This window comes from Lipophrys pholis, assembly GCF_963383615.2.
Source record: "Lipophrys pholis genome assembly, chromosome: 15".
NCBI lineage: Eukaryota > Metazoa > Chordata > Actinopteri > Blenniiformes > Blenniidae > Lipophrys > Lipophrys pholis.
In genome coordinates this window covers 5,515,028-5,531,081 of record NC_137642.1, presented here as the reverse complement: position 1 = coordinate 5,531,081, position 16,054 = coordinate 5,515,028, and the positions used below count along the sequence as shown (strand labels likewise).

General features: G+C 41.3%; 1 protein-coding gene across 1 annotated transcript in view; it reads right to left on the bottom strand.

The window, feature by feature from the left end:
- The window catches only part of srbd1 (S1 RNA binding domain 1), a 54,518-nt gene that overhangs the window by 9,372 nt on the left and 29,092 nt on the right, over positions 1-16,054 (bottom strand). The window contains exons 15-18 of the mRNA XM_080481839.1: positions 15,780-15,871; positions 12,420-12,502; positions 1,536-1,642; positions 200-367 (exon numbers count right to left, since the gene is read on the bottom strand). Coding sequence (XP_080337965.1) covers positions 200-367; positions 1,536-1,642; positions 12,420-12,502; positions 15,780-15,871 — 450 coding nt within the window. The remainder of the gene's footprint in view (positions 1-199; positions 368-1,535; positions 1,643-12,419; positions 12,503-15,779; positions 15,872-16,054) is intronic.

Genomic DNA, 16,054 nt, shown 5'->3' with positions numbered 1-16,054 from the left:
CTACCAACTGAGCTAGCACGGTGAACACTTAATTGTTAAAATCTGAAAATATCCATTAGTCACTATTTTCCAATATAACACCTATTTGTTGGTGGACTACACAGAATAAGTAAGACACTGTTAAGAGCTCAGATGACATTAAGATTACACCAACCTAAACAGGAAATAGATAAGACAATAAAAGTAGTAAAATGTGTACCTGTGTAAGGTTTGTGGGTTGATTCGAATGAATCCCGCACACTGCTGGAAGGATTTGGGCCCCATGCCTTTGACAAGTTTGAGCTGCTCCCTGTTGATGAAGGCTCCTTGTTGCTCTCTCCACTCTGCAATGCTGCGCGCCCTTCCTGCACTGAGGCCGGCGACATGCCTGACAAATAAAACAACTGTTAACAAAGGAGGGACAATGTCCCAAACCTAGCTATTGAAATAATTTGAAGGTATATACGGATTGTATTTTACTCAGAAAATGAAATTCAACTACATTTGTTTTATAGGAGTGCTAGTTGAGGGGGGAGGGGGGGGGGGGGGGGGGGGGGGGTAATTTCCTGACGTCTGCATTGGATACTCATGTAACAGAATGGCATGGTTAGAAATTACAATTGTATAAAACTCAGATACCTGTCATATCTCGAATAACATATAAGTATATAATATTTGCTTTCCATGCTGTCTACGCCAGATTTATATAGTACACAAACAACGGGAGCCAATTCTGCAACAGTGCTCTGGCATTAAAACATGCAATGGAAACACAAGAGACACATTTGAGCCAATATTGAGCATGTACGTATGTTTGTCCAGTTTTGGCTGAACAAAGAAGAGAGGTGATTTGAAACTCAATTAGGTGGGCTCTGTTAATACCCGCAGTGACTCACATGCTATGTCAACACTGCACATAATACCTCAGTCATCAACACGTCCGTGTGTGTGCATGTGTCTTTAACGTGCATGTGTGTGTGCAGCATAGCTTCTAGCAGGAGTGGAAAAAGCAAAAAGCTCACTAGCAGAGCAGACAGGTAAACAGATGACCTGATGCCTGCTCGACAGCCAATGCCAACTCATTTCAAACTGCAAAAAAAAAAAAGAAAGTGTGTATATCAAATGTGAGCACTTCCCATACTTTAGAGTTATGAATGGAAAATATGTGCACATGTGTAGCGCAACATACTGCCCACTACACACACACACACACACAAGTATAAATGTTTCCTACCCTGCATGTATGTAACTGTGTCTACCTTTGCCTAATCCTGTCTGTTGCTTCCAGGCAGCCCAGTCAGTGGGTGCAGGGTGTGAAGCAATAGTCTAAACAGAAAGCTGGCAGACTATTTGCACCGGTGTATGCGCATGTATAGAGTGTGTATGTGTGTATGAATGCTAATCAAGCTTTGCCATGTTGTGACTGCTTAAGGAAGGTATGTCACAGGTCTGAGCTGCACATCTGTGCGCTTGTATGCGCATACAAGTTTCAAGAACTCCTCCAACAGATGATATTTTGTCCTTTGGGTGTTTCTCTATAGACGTGTGCGATTAACCTCATTAGCATCTCGGAGCAAATGTTGATGTCCACCCCGACGAAGCTCACGCACTCCTGCACCACTCCGTCCAGTGAGGCCTTCAGAGCTCCCGATGACACGTCATGCTGTTAAACGCACGCACGCACACGCACGCACAAGCACAGACACAGACATACACACAAATAAGAAATTACTCAAACAAAAGTACCTCTTTAGGAAGGCGTTTTCCCAGTTAATGAGGAGGAAACGTGAAGCAGCAAAAGGTTGCGGAAAAAATGCAACCGCCGACATTCTGAGCTGCAAACATCTATAAAAGGTTTCTAATAGACTCCACATTATCATCAATGTGTGTATAATCCTTATGCTGTATATTTCTTCACCATTATATTCCATTTTGGCTGTCATGCCACTATTCAGTCTTGTGTCAGCAACATTTCTCCAGTAGGATTAGAAAAAAAAAATATTCGTAGAGAGATAAATATGGTGGAGAGAGGGGGGGGGGGGGAGAGAGGGAGAGAGAGAGAGAGAGAGAGAGAGAGAGAGAGAGAGAGAGAGAGAGAGAGAGAGAGAGAGAGAGAGAGAAATGATTGACAGAGAGAGAGCACAGAGGGGAAAAGTGAGTGGAAGAATGTTGTGTTTGACTCGTCAGTGATCCTTTACGTTAATACAATGTTCTTGTTAGCGTAGTTATGTGTCGATAAAGATACTTCAAATGAACCCTTCACGTTTCCCCTCCAGCAGCCAATCAACCACCAACAGAAATATGTTTTCCAACAGAAACATGAGAAGAGAAGGAGGAACTGAATAAAGATACTCAAAATAAGTTAAATTATTACTTTATTCTGCAGTAAAGAGGCACAGCAAGGGTGATAAAAGAGAAGTAAGAAGAGAAAGAAGAAATATGAAAATAAAATGAATGAATGAATGAAATAAGGAAGACAAAGGCAGCCTTTTCTTCACACTGATAGTACAGGAGGTGGAGGACAGATGCCTCAGCAACAACTGGAGGATTATCTGACGCTCTGAACTAGACGACTGTGTGTGTGTGCGTGTGCGTGTGTGTGCCTGAGACTAGCAGGGGTTGTCCTGTAACCTGATCGAACTCTGGACAAACAGCAGCTTGTAAACAGACAACAACAAACACGCCGTCCTCCGTCAGCATCAGCAGATGAGAACAGAGCCTGAGGGCGCCGCTCATCTGCTAGGGAGACAAACCACAGGCGGCTTCTACGTGGATGAAATACGTAGGTTCAGTTATAAGCCGCCACTCTGACACTTCCACACTCGGACACGGTGAGATGGAGGATCAAACCACCGGTGATGAGATGAAAACAACCCACTCCACCAAACAAACCACCTTTTCTTAAGAAACTCATTCTTCACTAATTTTGTCAGAATAAATCTTCCAACCTGGACTCGAACCGAGATACTGGACTTTCTAATCTTCATTTCACATTAGGAGGTTTTGTTACAGGCTATTTGATTGATAAGATTCAAAAGGACTAAATTGGTTTGGTTTTTTTTTCTACTATTTCTAATGTACACTAACAACATAAAGTAAAAGAATAAACCCTTCATCACATCTGAATTGTGATGTTAATGGTCTCTGGTCACGAAACAAAAAATGAAGACTGGAAGTATTTCAGTTTACATGTGATTTATTTTAAATGAATGGGAGCTTCTGTCAAGGGACTTTTCTATTGTATTGCCATTGTTTTGAGATGCTCCTCTGGTCTATGTTTCCATATAAAATATAAATTTTAATAACTTTCATATCATTTTAAGTTAAGCTGCTTTAAAAGTGTTGAATTCTGTCACATTAACAACAGTTAAATTCTATCTTAGATGAGGGATGATGTTTGATCTTTGAATTCTGCGGAGGAGAAGATAAATAAAGTCTTCTCCAGAGACATCAGAGCACCTCCTCCATCAGCCGCAGTTCAATTCTCTCACCATGAAAGCTGCGATTTTGCAGCCTGAGGCATTTCGCTGACAATAAAAAAAAATAACTCTCCAAACAAGCAGAAGGTCCCATAAAAGCGAAAGTGAGAGATTTATGATTTGCGGGGAGTGGGTATTGAAAGAGAACAGAGTGGGAGATCGTCGGAGAGGAAACCACCTGTAATGTCACACCAGAGAAGAATGCGTTCACACGAGAAAGGTGGAGGTGTGCGAAGGCAGCGAGAGTTTTAACCTGCAGTAAAAAACCCAACAAATGTCTTGTCACATTCCTATTGAAACCTTAGAGAGGTGGGAGCTGTGCAAGAGTATCTGAGGTATTGTAACTGTGGTGCAACGTGCACAGAAACCGTAATTCTTTTTTTTTAAATGAACGTATTAGTTTCTTTCCCTTTAAAAGATAAAAAAAAAATAAATAAAAAAAAGGCCATGTTGGTAATAAACACCAGGGCACCTGACACAGTCTCAGGCCACGACATAATCCTCACTAATTTGGAAACAAGGTTTATGAAGTATTTTTTTAAAAGCAAAGCCTGGTTATTTCATTACAAATGATTAGTGTTTTTAATGCCGGCTCAAGCAACACTCGAATTAACTGGTTAAAAATTCCCATCACGGTGCCAGCAGAGGATATACATATGAGCTGTTAACAGAGTCTGTATTTATGTCTTTACATGTATACAAGTTATTAGTTTTCTTTATTTCACATAAAATGTGCCCAACTGTATAAATAAAGTTGTGCTCGCTCGTTAATGACTCCATAATGATTTGCTAAAAGACAGAGTGTGGGATTTCCGTCTGTGGCGTACAGTACCACCATTCACTTTGCCAAAACAAAACATACAGTAACGCAATCCCAAATTGAGACTTAAACGAAGGCCTGGCACTACGAACAGCGTTTTAAAATTAGTTTTTTTAAAAATCATTTATTTCCAAAGCTGTGTATCATGAATCACACTGGTGTATTAGGTAACTCGAGCATTTACATTTTTTAATTAAAGAAAATCAAAGAGCAGAAACATGCACTTGAGATGAAATGGGGGGGGGGGGGGGGGGGGGGGGGGGCTATAAAATTGGTGTGAATGTTAAGAGTGTGTGTTTGTCCTGCTTTCACCCGTCGTCAGCTGGGATCGGCTTCATCGCCCTATAGAGGATCGAATAAAACCAGAGTGAAAATATGAACTGGAGCGACCTTTCAAAACCGATATGAAATATTTAATTGCGTTTGTAACGAGAAGCAAATTTGCCGCTTTGTACAAAAATGACACAATGTTTGTCTTTTCCCTATAAATCCATCCTAAGTTACCTGATATTGCTAATGAATAATAATATATACTGCCAGGAAAATGTGACAGAAATATGCTGTTCGTTGAGATGGTACTACAAAGTAAAAATTAGTTTTCCATGCATGCTAATAAGACTTTGAATACGGGTCCAGACAAGGTGGCCAAAATACACGCACACATGCACACAGACAAGGCTGAAAAAAAAAGAAAAAGGAAAAATAAAGTCTTCGAGACCATAGTTTGAACAGAAAATGAAGAAGAAAACCAGGCGGTCAGGCACACTAACAGACGTAGATTCAAAGATATGTGACTCTGGCAGAGGTGGAGCAGAAGAGACCGACTGTAACAGCAAACCAGTAGGTTTCTGCTCTATTAAACATCCATACAAACAACCCTGCACACGTGTGTGTGTGTGTGTGTGTGTGTGTGTGTGTGTGTGTGTGTGTGTGTGTGTGTGTGTGTGTGTGTGTGTGTGTGTGTGTGTGTGTGTGTGTGTGTGTGTGTGAGTGTGTGTGTGTGTGTGTGTGTGTGTGTGTGTGTGTGTGTGTGTGTGTGCCTCCTGATACCCCACTCAGGCACCAGTGAAGCATGAGGTGCTTTATCATATAATCTCACTCATTCTTTAATCTCAGTTCAGTCGTAAACTAACTGGTGTGCATCAAAATTGATAAATGTATCAAACACAACTCGATTATTCTGCAAAGCACGTTTGTTTGTTTTAAAAGATGAACGATAACTCAATTAAATTGCACCTTTCCTTTTTTGCCTCAGCCTTCACTTTGGGGCAATAGCACTCAATACAAACTCATTTCAATTAGTGGGACCGTGCGGGTGCTCAGAGACCAAAATATTCTTCAAATCGACTCAATACACTTATTTCTTGGTCTCAACTGCCGGACCCCAAACCTCAAAATCATCCAGAACAAATGGGCTGGATCTCTATGTGTGAAGGTCATGTTTGAATTGGCCAGAAACCAGCCAGAAGCAGCCAACCAATACGCTCAGACAAAGTGCTTCTGTCTGCGGCTTGAGGACTTAAACGCTGCCGAGTTACCACAACTCAATCAGACCGAGGTGAAAAACACAGAGGAGAACAGAACAAAAAAAAAAAGAAAAGGCTTTCATAATAGACTTTCACGAAGGAAAACAGATTTATTGTAGTTTTCTTGGTTGCATAGGCAGATTTCATACACATAATAAAAATAGCCAGATATTCCAGAGAGCCAGTGAGTGAGAGTGACAGGGAGTAAAAATGGAGTTAAAGCAACTGCTAAAACTGAGGTGTTGACCGACAATGATGACAGAGGTCTTCAGGCTGACCGCAGACTGAAATACCATCAGTGAGCGGTGCCACGGAGAGTCGAGCAACTGCAACCATGCTGGAGCCAGAATGGCTGCCTCTATTAGGCGCCCAGGACGAGTACGTGATGAAAAGTTTCTGAACAAAACGACTGAATCTCCTTCAGATTCTCTCCACTGCAAGTTTACAACGAGAGGGAGCTAAAACTGGAAAGTGGAAAGGATCAAATCAAAATGGCGTCACTTGGTAATATTAGTTTGCGGTGAAAAATAAAAGTGATGATGAAATGCAGACAAAATGAAATGCCCTCTTGATTTTAACAGGTATAACAGAAAATGAACTTGCGACAGGATTTTACAAAGAAACTGTGCGTTGTGAGTTGTGTCAACTTTTCTTTCTGTGACTGCACAGGGAGTGATGGGATGGGCTCACCAAGGTTTACTAGGGGAAAGAGAGATGAGTCCCTCATGAAAACTGGTAGAACCATTTATCTAGAGAGCAGACAGAAAACATCTGTAATTCTATTGTCATTTATTATTACTAATAAGAGTATACTAAAAGGATAAACAGAGGAAAATCTTCTTTTTAAGAGGAATATCCTGTTTTTATCCTTTTGAATTCACACCCAGTGTGCAAGTGATTAATTAGGACAGTTTATTTAAGAAAAACAGCCCAAGGCAGCTCCTTGCATTTACGTTATTTAGGTTTTTCTGCATGGCGGCGCAGAAGCTGGAGCGTGTTGTGTAAGAAACATCTCTGAGATCGGGGTTAACTTCCACCTGCTTATGGTTCCTCTTTTCAGCATATTCTAATGTCATGCAGACACATGAAGAGGCCCGCGCAACATGACCGGGGGGGGGGGGGGGGGGGGGGGGGGGGTATGTCTGGGTGCTTTTAAAAGTTTGAAACAGTTTTTTTGCAGCGTGCGAACAATGCAGTAAAACAACCTCGTTCACACAATCCACGCTGAGATATACTTTAGTGAGCTGTGTACAAATTAACTAGGAGGATGAGGTTACCTGAAGGTCGTGCTCGACTTGATTGACAGTAATTTTAAAGCTTCTGAGAAGTCAGGTGAAGGCGAAGCCAAGTCTGCTTGTGTGTCACCGTTTCACAGGAAGTGAAGATATAGCCATTAGGCTTCTGCAAAGAGTGTCGGGAAATCCTAAAACCATCTCCTTGCTGTCATATCACTGACAGATATTGATTTACGGCTGGCGTTTAGCTATGCACATATTCTCTCACATGCACCCGCACACAAAATCTGAACAGAATGACTGCAGAATCACATAAAATGGATTATTACACTCACAAAAATGCATTTTAGGAAAATTCCGGGTCCAGAAGTTTCATTTGTTGCATTATTTCAAAAGAATAATACTTCAAATGATCCCTCTCAACTAGGGCTGGGGAAACAACTCGATTTAATGGAGTTATCGAATCTGTTGCCCCCCGCCCCCCCACAGTTTTTCGTGTTCCGTTCTACCATTCCTTGTGGGTTTCCATAGGTGCTGTTGCCCTTTTGCTTAAACCTGGTTAAAGTTTGAATTTGTTGAAAGACAGAGCCTCATTTACTTTTTATTTTGAGATTGTTTATGTGCATTTTAACTCTGAGGACAATCACAGCAATAAAAGTTGCACTTCTGACAATATATCTGATGCTGGCAGTCATTTTTAAGTGCATCGAGAAAACAAAAAATGGAAACTCGAATTTTTCTTAAAAAAAAAGAAAAATCATAGATTTACTCTCAACAGTAAAAATAGACTGTGGCAGATCAGCTTTAAAGTTTGGAGCTTCTTTATTCAGTTGTTCTACTCTTTACTGTTTTTTTTATGTTGAAGTATTTGGGGATTAAACTACTGCCTTGATTTTAGAACCATCTCATGCATGAGACAACACTGGTACATGATAATAGAGTAAAAACATTTTCCTCGCATACAAGTTTCCCCAGTTAAAACACAAACTTTCTGACTCAGTCTAAACTCCACAGCACCAGAATGAGGAATGAGAACATCCATCTGACGTATTGTTAATGGTTGAATAAGTATAAAATTGGCGTGAGCTTGTGTAAATCCATTATACAGGCAAAGACACGACACACGACTCATCTCACAACCTCACTAAATGAGGAAAAACCTAAAAACATGCTGTGACAGATCAGAGGGAAATAATTAGGGGAAAAAAAAAAAAAAAAAAAAGGTTTGAGATGATGTTTGGCAGCTTCTGCCACCGATGAAGTCTTTAGCAGCCTGTTTCATTTTTTTTCCCACGCTTCAAAAAACTGGAGGCAGGAACCATCAATCACTCTCTCTTCCTCCTTCCCTCTTCTCTGTTCGCTCCTGTCTCCCCTGTAGGCACCGGCATTCAGCAGTGAAGGGGAACATGCTCTTGGTCGTGCTCTTGCTCACACAAACACACTCGCACGGCTTCATGCACACAGACTTTAGGACCCAAGTGTGAAAGTGACATCACCTGAAGTGGCTGCGGGCAAAAACCTGCACATTTACTAGGCTATTATTGGAAAAATGCATGGAAATGTACTATTTCTGATGAATTGTTTAGGCCCATCAAAATACATTGTATGCATCTGGGTAGAAACAAATAAAAACAAAAAAGAATGTGAATCTTGAAAAAAAAAATTCAAAATTCAAGAGAAAACTAATTTTAATTACTTAAAAAAAAGTGTGAAGATCACACTTTTGAAACGTATAATATTTCGAGATAATTTTTGCTTTCATTTTTATAAACTGGGTGAAATGTGATGAAGTTGTTAGGGCCTTTTTAAGTTTGTATAATCTCCCTGTGTGTCCTGGGTTTTCCTCGGGTACTGCAGTTTGATCCCGCAGTGTAAAAACGTATGTTTGAGATTAATTTGCCCGAGCAACCCGTCCACAGTGTACCCAGCTTCTGCCCATAGCTTACCTCTGAAAATCTATAAATAAGACAAACAGATATAGAAGACGGATGGATTTATAATATGAAATTACAAGAAATAAACAAAAATGGAGCTTTGATACAGCTCTTTAAAATATACATCCCCCACAAGGTTTAAGAAACTGTTTTTCTGGACTGGCAGGTTGATCGGCCATGAACAGCTGAGTCATAAAAAAATATCTGCTCTCGTATGTTCCCAACATGAACAAATCAATTTCCTCTGCTGGGCTACTTAGAATGAACAAATCTCCTTTTTGATTATTTATCAGATAAAATTGTTTATATATTTTCTTTGCATGTGTCACTTTATCGCCTCATGATGTTTTATTTATTCATTGCTCATTTATTAGTTTCCTGTTCACTGTAACATGACATGTTTTTTCTTCTCAACATTTTTAACATAATGACTTGTGTGCCTATGTACATTCCCATCTGTCTCGGTAGGAGGCCTCTCAATGCATTACAATTACTCAATACATTTTTGACCAGAATAATTCGTGATTGTGAAGCGCAGATAAGATATTATAACGATGTTAAAACCTAATGGCAGATAGCTGGGAGTTGTTGGAACAGGAGAGGGGGAAAAAAAAATCTCAAGACAAAGTTTGGGTATGAGAAAAGGAGGCGAGAGGAAGACTGACAGTTTCTTTAATATCCGGCTGGTGGGCACTGTTTTCTTACACAGCAGTGTGTGTGTGTGTCTGTGTGTAGTGTGTGAGTGAGTGTTTTTCAGTAGCAGTTAGTTCCTCAGCCCTGGGGATTACCCAGCTGTCAACAGACCACTGCAACATAAAGCGCTGATTGACAGATGACGGGCTTGTTCAAAGGGCCACACCTACTTAACCCCTGTAATTATAAGGGGCACAGGACTTTTTAATGTTTGTCTCTGTAAATGTTCAACACTACAACCATTCATCTCCGATCTGTGGTGGCGGCGACGTAAACACCATAATAAGTGATAGAGGAAGAATGATGAGAAATATCTGGCAAAAATCATGTCCAGCTAAAAACTGCAGTCCCACACCAATACTTAGCTTCAATCTGATTTTAATGGGACTGACTTTTTTTTTGTCCCGGGCTCATTTCCGCCTTTCTCTCGGAGCTGTCACTCAGTGGGTCAGCCGAGGGAGAGCGAAGGCGAGCGCACGCTGTGCCAGCTGTCTAGAGTTACATCTGCCCTTATGCTTTTTGGGTCTAATGGCAATAAACTTTGTGAAAAGCTCAAAATGCCATGAATCTCACAAAAGAAACCTGCAGGAAAACACACACACACACACACACACACACACACACACACACACACACACACACGCACACGCACACGCACACGCACACGCACACGCACACGCACGCACACGCACACGCACACGGATTAGTGAACTTTTCTCACCAGTGCACACCCATACACATACCCAATGACTCTGGAATGAGATGGGGAGGAAAGTGTTCGTCTGAGCGCACACGTAGGTCAAACTGATGTCCCGTCTCATATCTGTCAGCACCCGGAGTTTATTTACCGAGTTATATTATCATTTGTTGATCTAGTCACATGATCTGAAAGCGGGAGGTGCAGAACACTGGGCACCCCGGAGAGCTCAGTCAAGACGTGATGAGAGACACGGGCCCATGACCTAACACAACCAACCACACATACATACACACTTGCACAATATGACCTGTTTCTTTCACTCAAATGTCAACCCCCCACCCCCGCCCCCACCCCCACCCCTTCACTGAAATCACAACCATCATTCCTTTTCCTTTGACTTTTGTCACCCTCTGCTGTCCTTTTTTAACCCCTTTTTTTCCTCCTCTCCCCCATATAGTCGCTTTATTTACAGTCTTGGATTGTTTTTCTTGTAAATACTGAAGTATTAGCCAAGAACAACAGATTAAAATACTTCATGCTTCCCACGTGACAGCAGCTATCGGACCTTGATCAAAGGTCAACAGAAAACAGTGGATCTGATATGGCTGCTTCTCCACCTTTTTTCTCACTTGACCCGCTTTGGATTTTGATGGAAACTTGAAGAGTGAAGCAGATCAGGCTCCTCTGTCCCCAGCATCTTCCTCTAGCCCAATGATACATAATCCTGCCACATATTCTGGTAAAGGAGGCAACTAGACATCCATATCCTTCGAGAACATCTGGCTCCTCTCAATGTGGATGAGTAGTCTTTAAAGACAAAATATCGAACGTTTCAGTTTATTGTAATTTAGTGTTGCTTCAAATACGACTCCAAATGAGACAAGACAGCAGTCCTGATGTGATCTAATGCTTGTAAACCTTTGAAGTTCAGCTAGTATTCAAACATTCACTTCATTCGGTCTTAGAATAAAAGATGACAACGCATGATGGTGTCCTGAGGCAGCAGGCGGAGCCACACACCATGAAACCGACTGCTAAAGTGGTGAGATAAGCAGGTTTTTGCCATTCACCCGCCACATGCCACTACCAACCAAACGACCAAACGGTTAAACGCTGAAAACCAGACGACAGAAAGTGAACAACACTGCCACCTAATGGACAACAGAGAGATGAACTAAAAGTTACACAGTGTCTCTTTAATGGTCAAACTAATCACAATGTGGTGATGACTGGTGACCACCAAAAAGAAAGTGTTCAGAATCCTGCAGTGACTTTGAAATCAATATATTAATTGAAGAGACCATAACTTTCACTACTAAACGGCTCCACACTGGTTCCATTCTGTAAATCTGTCAGTTCCTTCATGCCTTTTTTTGTTTACTTTCTATTTCCATCCCTGCCTCCCATTTTCTTCCATGGCCTACTACACATGGAGAATAATACGGCATTCAGAGCCGTTGCAAAGAGTTGGTGGACTGACCTCATGCTCGTTTTAACTTTCTCACACGATTACATACACAACTTGCATGGAAGACAATCAACGCTGAACTTCATTTGCACACACAGAGAAACCCATATGGATGAAGAGCGGCAATCACAAACTCAAACAAATGTGAAAACGCACGTCACGTCTGATCTCCATTAATTCTATTAATCGTTCCTTGCATCATCTGTTGACACAGCCCTTTGCCGCGTTTACTTCTACTTAGGCCTCGTTTCTCTCAACATGGGAGCTTTGCGGGATCTTATATTGACTTATTGTATCCTCTTTATGCCTCCAGGTCCATTTCTGCTACTGTGGCCTCCCATCTTATTTCTGCAAGAGGGTTGAGCCGAAATAACTGAGTTAGCAGCATAACCAAACACAGCCATTGGCTAACTATCAGAATATTGAAGCATTATGTTACATGTTTGAGTGATTTGAAGAGGTTGAAAAGGTAAAAAGAAAAGGTAAATGAGGTCAAATACAAACGTGTTGCATGACTGCATAACTGCAATTTCATGGCAAATAAGTAACTTCAGCGGAAAGAAGAGAAACTGGAAGGACATTTACCTGATATGTTCCAATGCCTAAATGTTTTGGATCGATCTTCACCAGCTCAGCCAGAGGATCTTGGACACGTCTTCCAATGGACACTGTTAAAACAAACACGCAGACATAAACACACACAGTGTTTTAGGGACATCGCTTTTACATTTATTTTCTGCAGACCTCACCTAAAATCAGCTACAAAGTATTACTTACAACCTGAATAATACTACGTGCACCAGAGCTCAATGTATATTTCAGCTCACACACATACAGAGAGGAAACAAACATAACATCCATGTCTCATGAGAATCTGCTTTGGTTTTTCATAAATTGCTTTCTGAATTCCAGTTATTGAATATGCAAATCCATATTATTTATAATTACCGACTATGCAAATGTCCCACGTATTACCAGGCCGGCCTGAGGGCAGGCCAAACCTAATTGCCATTCCTCCATCCCCAATTAAATTAATTAAAGCTGGTGTTCAATTGGTGTCTCTGCTCTTGTCATTTGGCTTCATGGCAGACGTTGAAGCTGTGAACCTTTAAAACCATTAATGCATCTGGTCTTCTGCCCGGTGGCAAATACTTACATGCAGCACAGAATTAAAAACAATACATAAAGTCTGGATAGAGATTAACCATACAGTATGTTAGAGACTTCAGCCTGTGAATGCAGATGAAATCCACACATCGACTTCATTTAACTGCAATATCCTCAATATAACTTGAGCCGTCGTATCAGTTTTAAAATGTAACGTTAAGCTCAATATACATAGTTCAGGGGCCACATACAGCCTGATTTCACCTTGAGCGGGCGGAACCGGTACAAGAGTGCCATAATAACTATTAGATTTAAGCTTTAAAGAGTTTTCCTTTGCTGTGGAGTATACACAGACCAAACAATTGCGACTGAAATGAATACAACCTCAAAATGAAGCCAATTTTGATTAAACCCTCTGGTGCGAAAAAAATCTTCTCCTATAGCTTTTGCACTATTTTCTGCATGTTGTTTGCATCACCACTATCTCAGCTCATGTCTCGGTGTGTCCACAACTCTTAAGATTTTACTTTCTTTTGTCTTTTGAAATCAATGTTTTCTTAGACATTTTTATAATTTGCGTGGTGTTTTGGCGGGGCATATTGCAGCTTCTTGCAGGCTGGTTTTGACCCACAGGTTTTTTTGTTTGACACCACTGCTTTAAAATATGCGCGCGCGCGCGCACGCACGCACGCACGCACGCACGCACGCACGCACGCACGCACGCACGCACGCACGCGCACACACACACACACACACACACACACACACACACACACACACACACACACACACACACACACACACACACACACACACACACACACACACACACACACACACACACAAAAAACGATGGGAATCAGTATTTTGCTTCCCAGAGAACGATGGGCTACACAAGTGCAGTGGGATCTCCGGTTTAAAACCCCACAAAATGAATCAGACAAGTGCAAATACATGCCGCTTGCATAACATTAGTATCAATATGAAATTTTACTTTTCATTATTCCAAAGATGTAAATGTGATTAAATATAGGACATAAGATAATAAGACATTTTCCTTGTCCTCTTTAGCTGCTGCTGGCCACTGTTTGGTGTGTGTGCAGAGGTGTGGATTTCAGCAGTCACTGTGGAAGCAGAATGCGGCATTAAGAGGCAGAAGACTTACATCTATGAGCCGAAACACAGAGACAAAGAGAAGGAGAAGGATGGGTTTTAATAGAGGGAGTACGTCTGGAATCAATGGCCCTCCTCTCTGTCCTCTGGCTGCGGCAGGAGGCTGTTGACTGAGATAATATTTAGACAGGGATGGAGTTTCAACCCTCGCCTTGCTCAGTACACCACCAAAACTCTCCAATACTCTTTCCATCTATGCTGCATCTGACTCACACCCTTTCCCCTCTCCTTCTCTCTTAGAGGGGTTGATTTGTAAAAGGAGTCCAGCAAACTCTCCGGCACAAAGTGAAAGTTTGTGAGCCAAATATGGTACTACCAAAACTTGAAGAAAAAAATTAAAAAGAAATGAAGGAATGAAGACAAAAAGAGCTCTGTTCAGACTCAGAACTGAGGGAACGTGATATGCCAAGCTGTGGTGAGACGGTAATGAGGTGGTGGTGCTGTTCTTGCTCCAGAGCATAAAAGAAGTTTGATCAAAACAGACGATGAGATGGCAGGGAACATCAGAGAGCAAAGAAATACCCAGAACACGGTTGGAATATAGTCTGTCACCACTAGATGTCCCTGATCTCTTAACAGTTAGTGTAAGGTGCAGAAAACTGTCCTGTTCCCTCCTTGAGATGTTACATGAATACTCATGTAGACAGAAGCAGAGGCACATGTGGCCCCAAAAGGCAAAACAGAGAAGACAAGCTCCATCAACGCTGCGACTCAGCACCCCCTGCTTTTACACTCAAAGTCAAACGCTTGTGGATTCCTCATGGCTTTCCTTTAGGGTATAAATATGGCTCTCTGCAGCTCTCTGTGCTGCTGACCACAGGAAACTAGTGAGGAATAATCCGGCCTTGTTTGATTTATGACTTTTATAGAGGAAGTCTGCTGGAAACATTTGTTCTCTAAAACTCAGTGTGATTCTGTTTTTTAGTCTTGTGTGTTTTCAATGATGTACTATGCGGCATGAGACGAAGAGGAGGAGAATTTTTATTTATCTTTTAAACAGTAATGTACTGCAGTACAACGGGGCAGAAATGATTGTTGAAGAAAATCTTGTGAGCATATGTTCCATCTGATCACACAATAAACAGAAAAAGTTCAATATTAAGTTGTGAATGTACCATAAATTGTGAAGGAGTTAAATAAGGAGTTGATATGATTGGGTTGCTCCTGAACTTGTGTGTTTAAATGACAGAACAATGCGTAGTATTTTTAAACATTTTTTTTAAATCATCTTCCCCAGTGCTCGTTTCAACTCAGAGTGACGCACATTAAGACCCAGTAAATTGAACTCAAACTTGTTTCTGGATTGTGGGATTGAATCAGAGTAGCTCGACAAATCCTACTCATTCACAGGGAAAACATGCAAAGGCGACGCAAGTTCCCTGGGACTCAAACCAGTCACTCAGAGTTGATAGTGCTCAACATTATCTTTCATCACAAATAATTCAAATTACATCTCTGAAATAATGCGGACATCATTTTTATATGCATCGGTTATTTTTTTTAACTATAAATGGTACTCGGGTTATCTAATTATTTTATCCTATTGCCAAAGATATATATATAAACACAGCACTATGCAGAGTTGTCTGAAACAGCAGTAAATTTGTCAGAAATAAAAGACAAATATAGGTACAAACGAGTTAATCGTCTTGGTGGCTGGTGTACCTGCACTCCTCAGGTTGGGGTCCATGTCGGGCATCTCTTTGACGGCCTCAGGACTCACGCTGTAGATGGACGCTCCTGCCTCATTGGTTATGCTGAGGAAATGAAGAGTGGAAGAAGAAGAAAAAAAAAAAGAGGCAAGTCAATTAGGAGGATGAGGAGGAGATAGTAGAGAGATGTATAGAAATAGGGACTAACATGTTGGGGGAGGGAGAAGAAACGGGTTCAAAAGAGGCTAAATGGGGGGTGGGGGGGGGGGGGGGGGTGAGCGGACACAC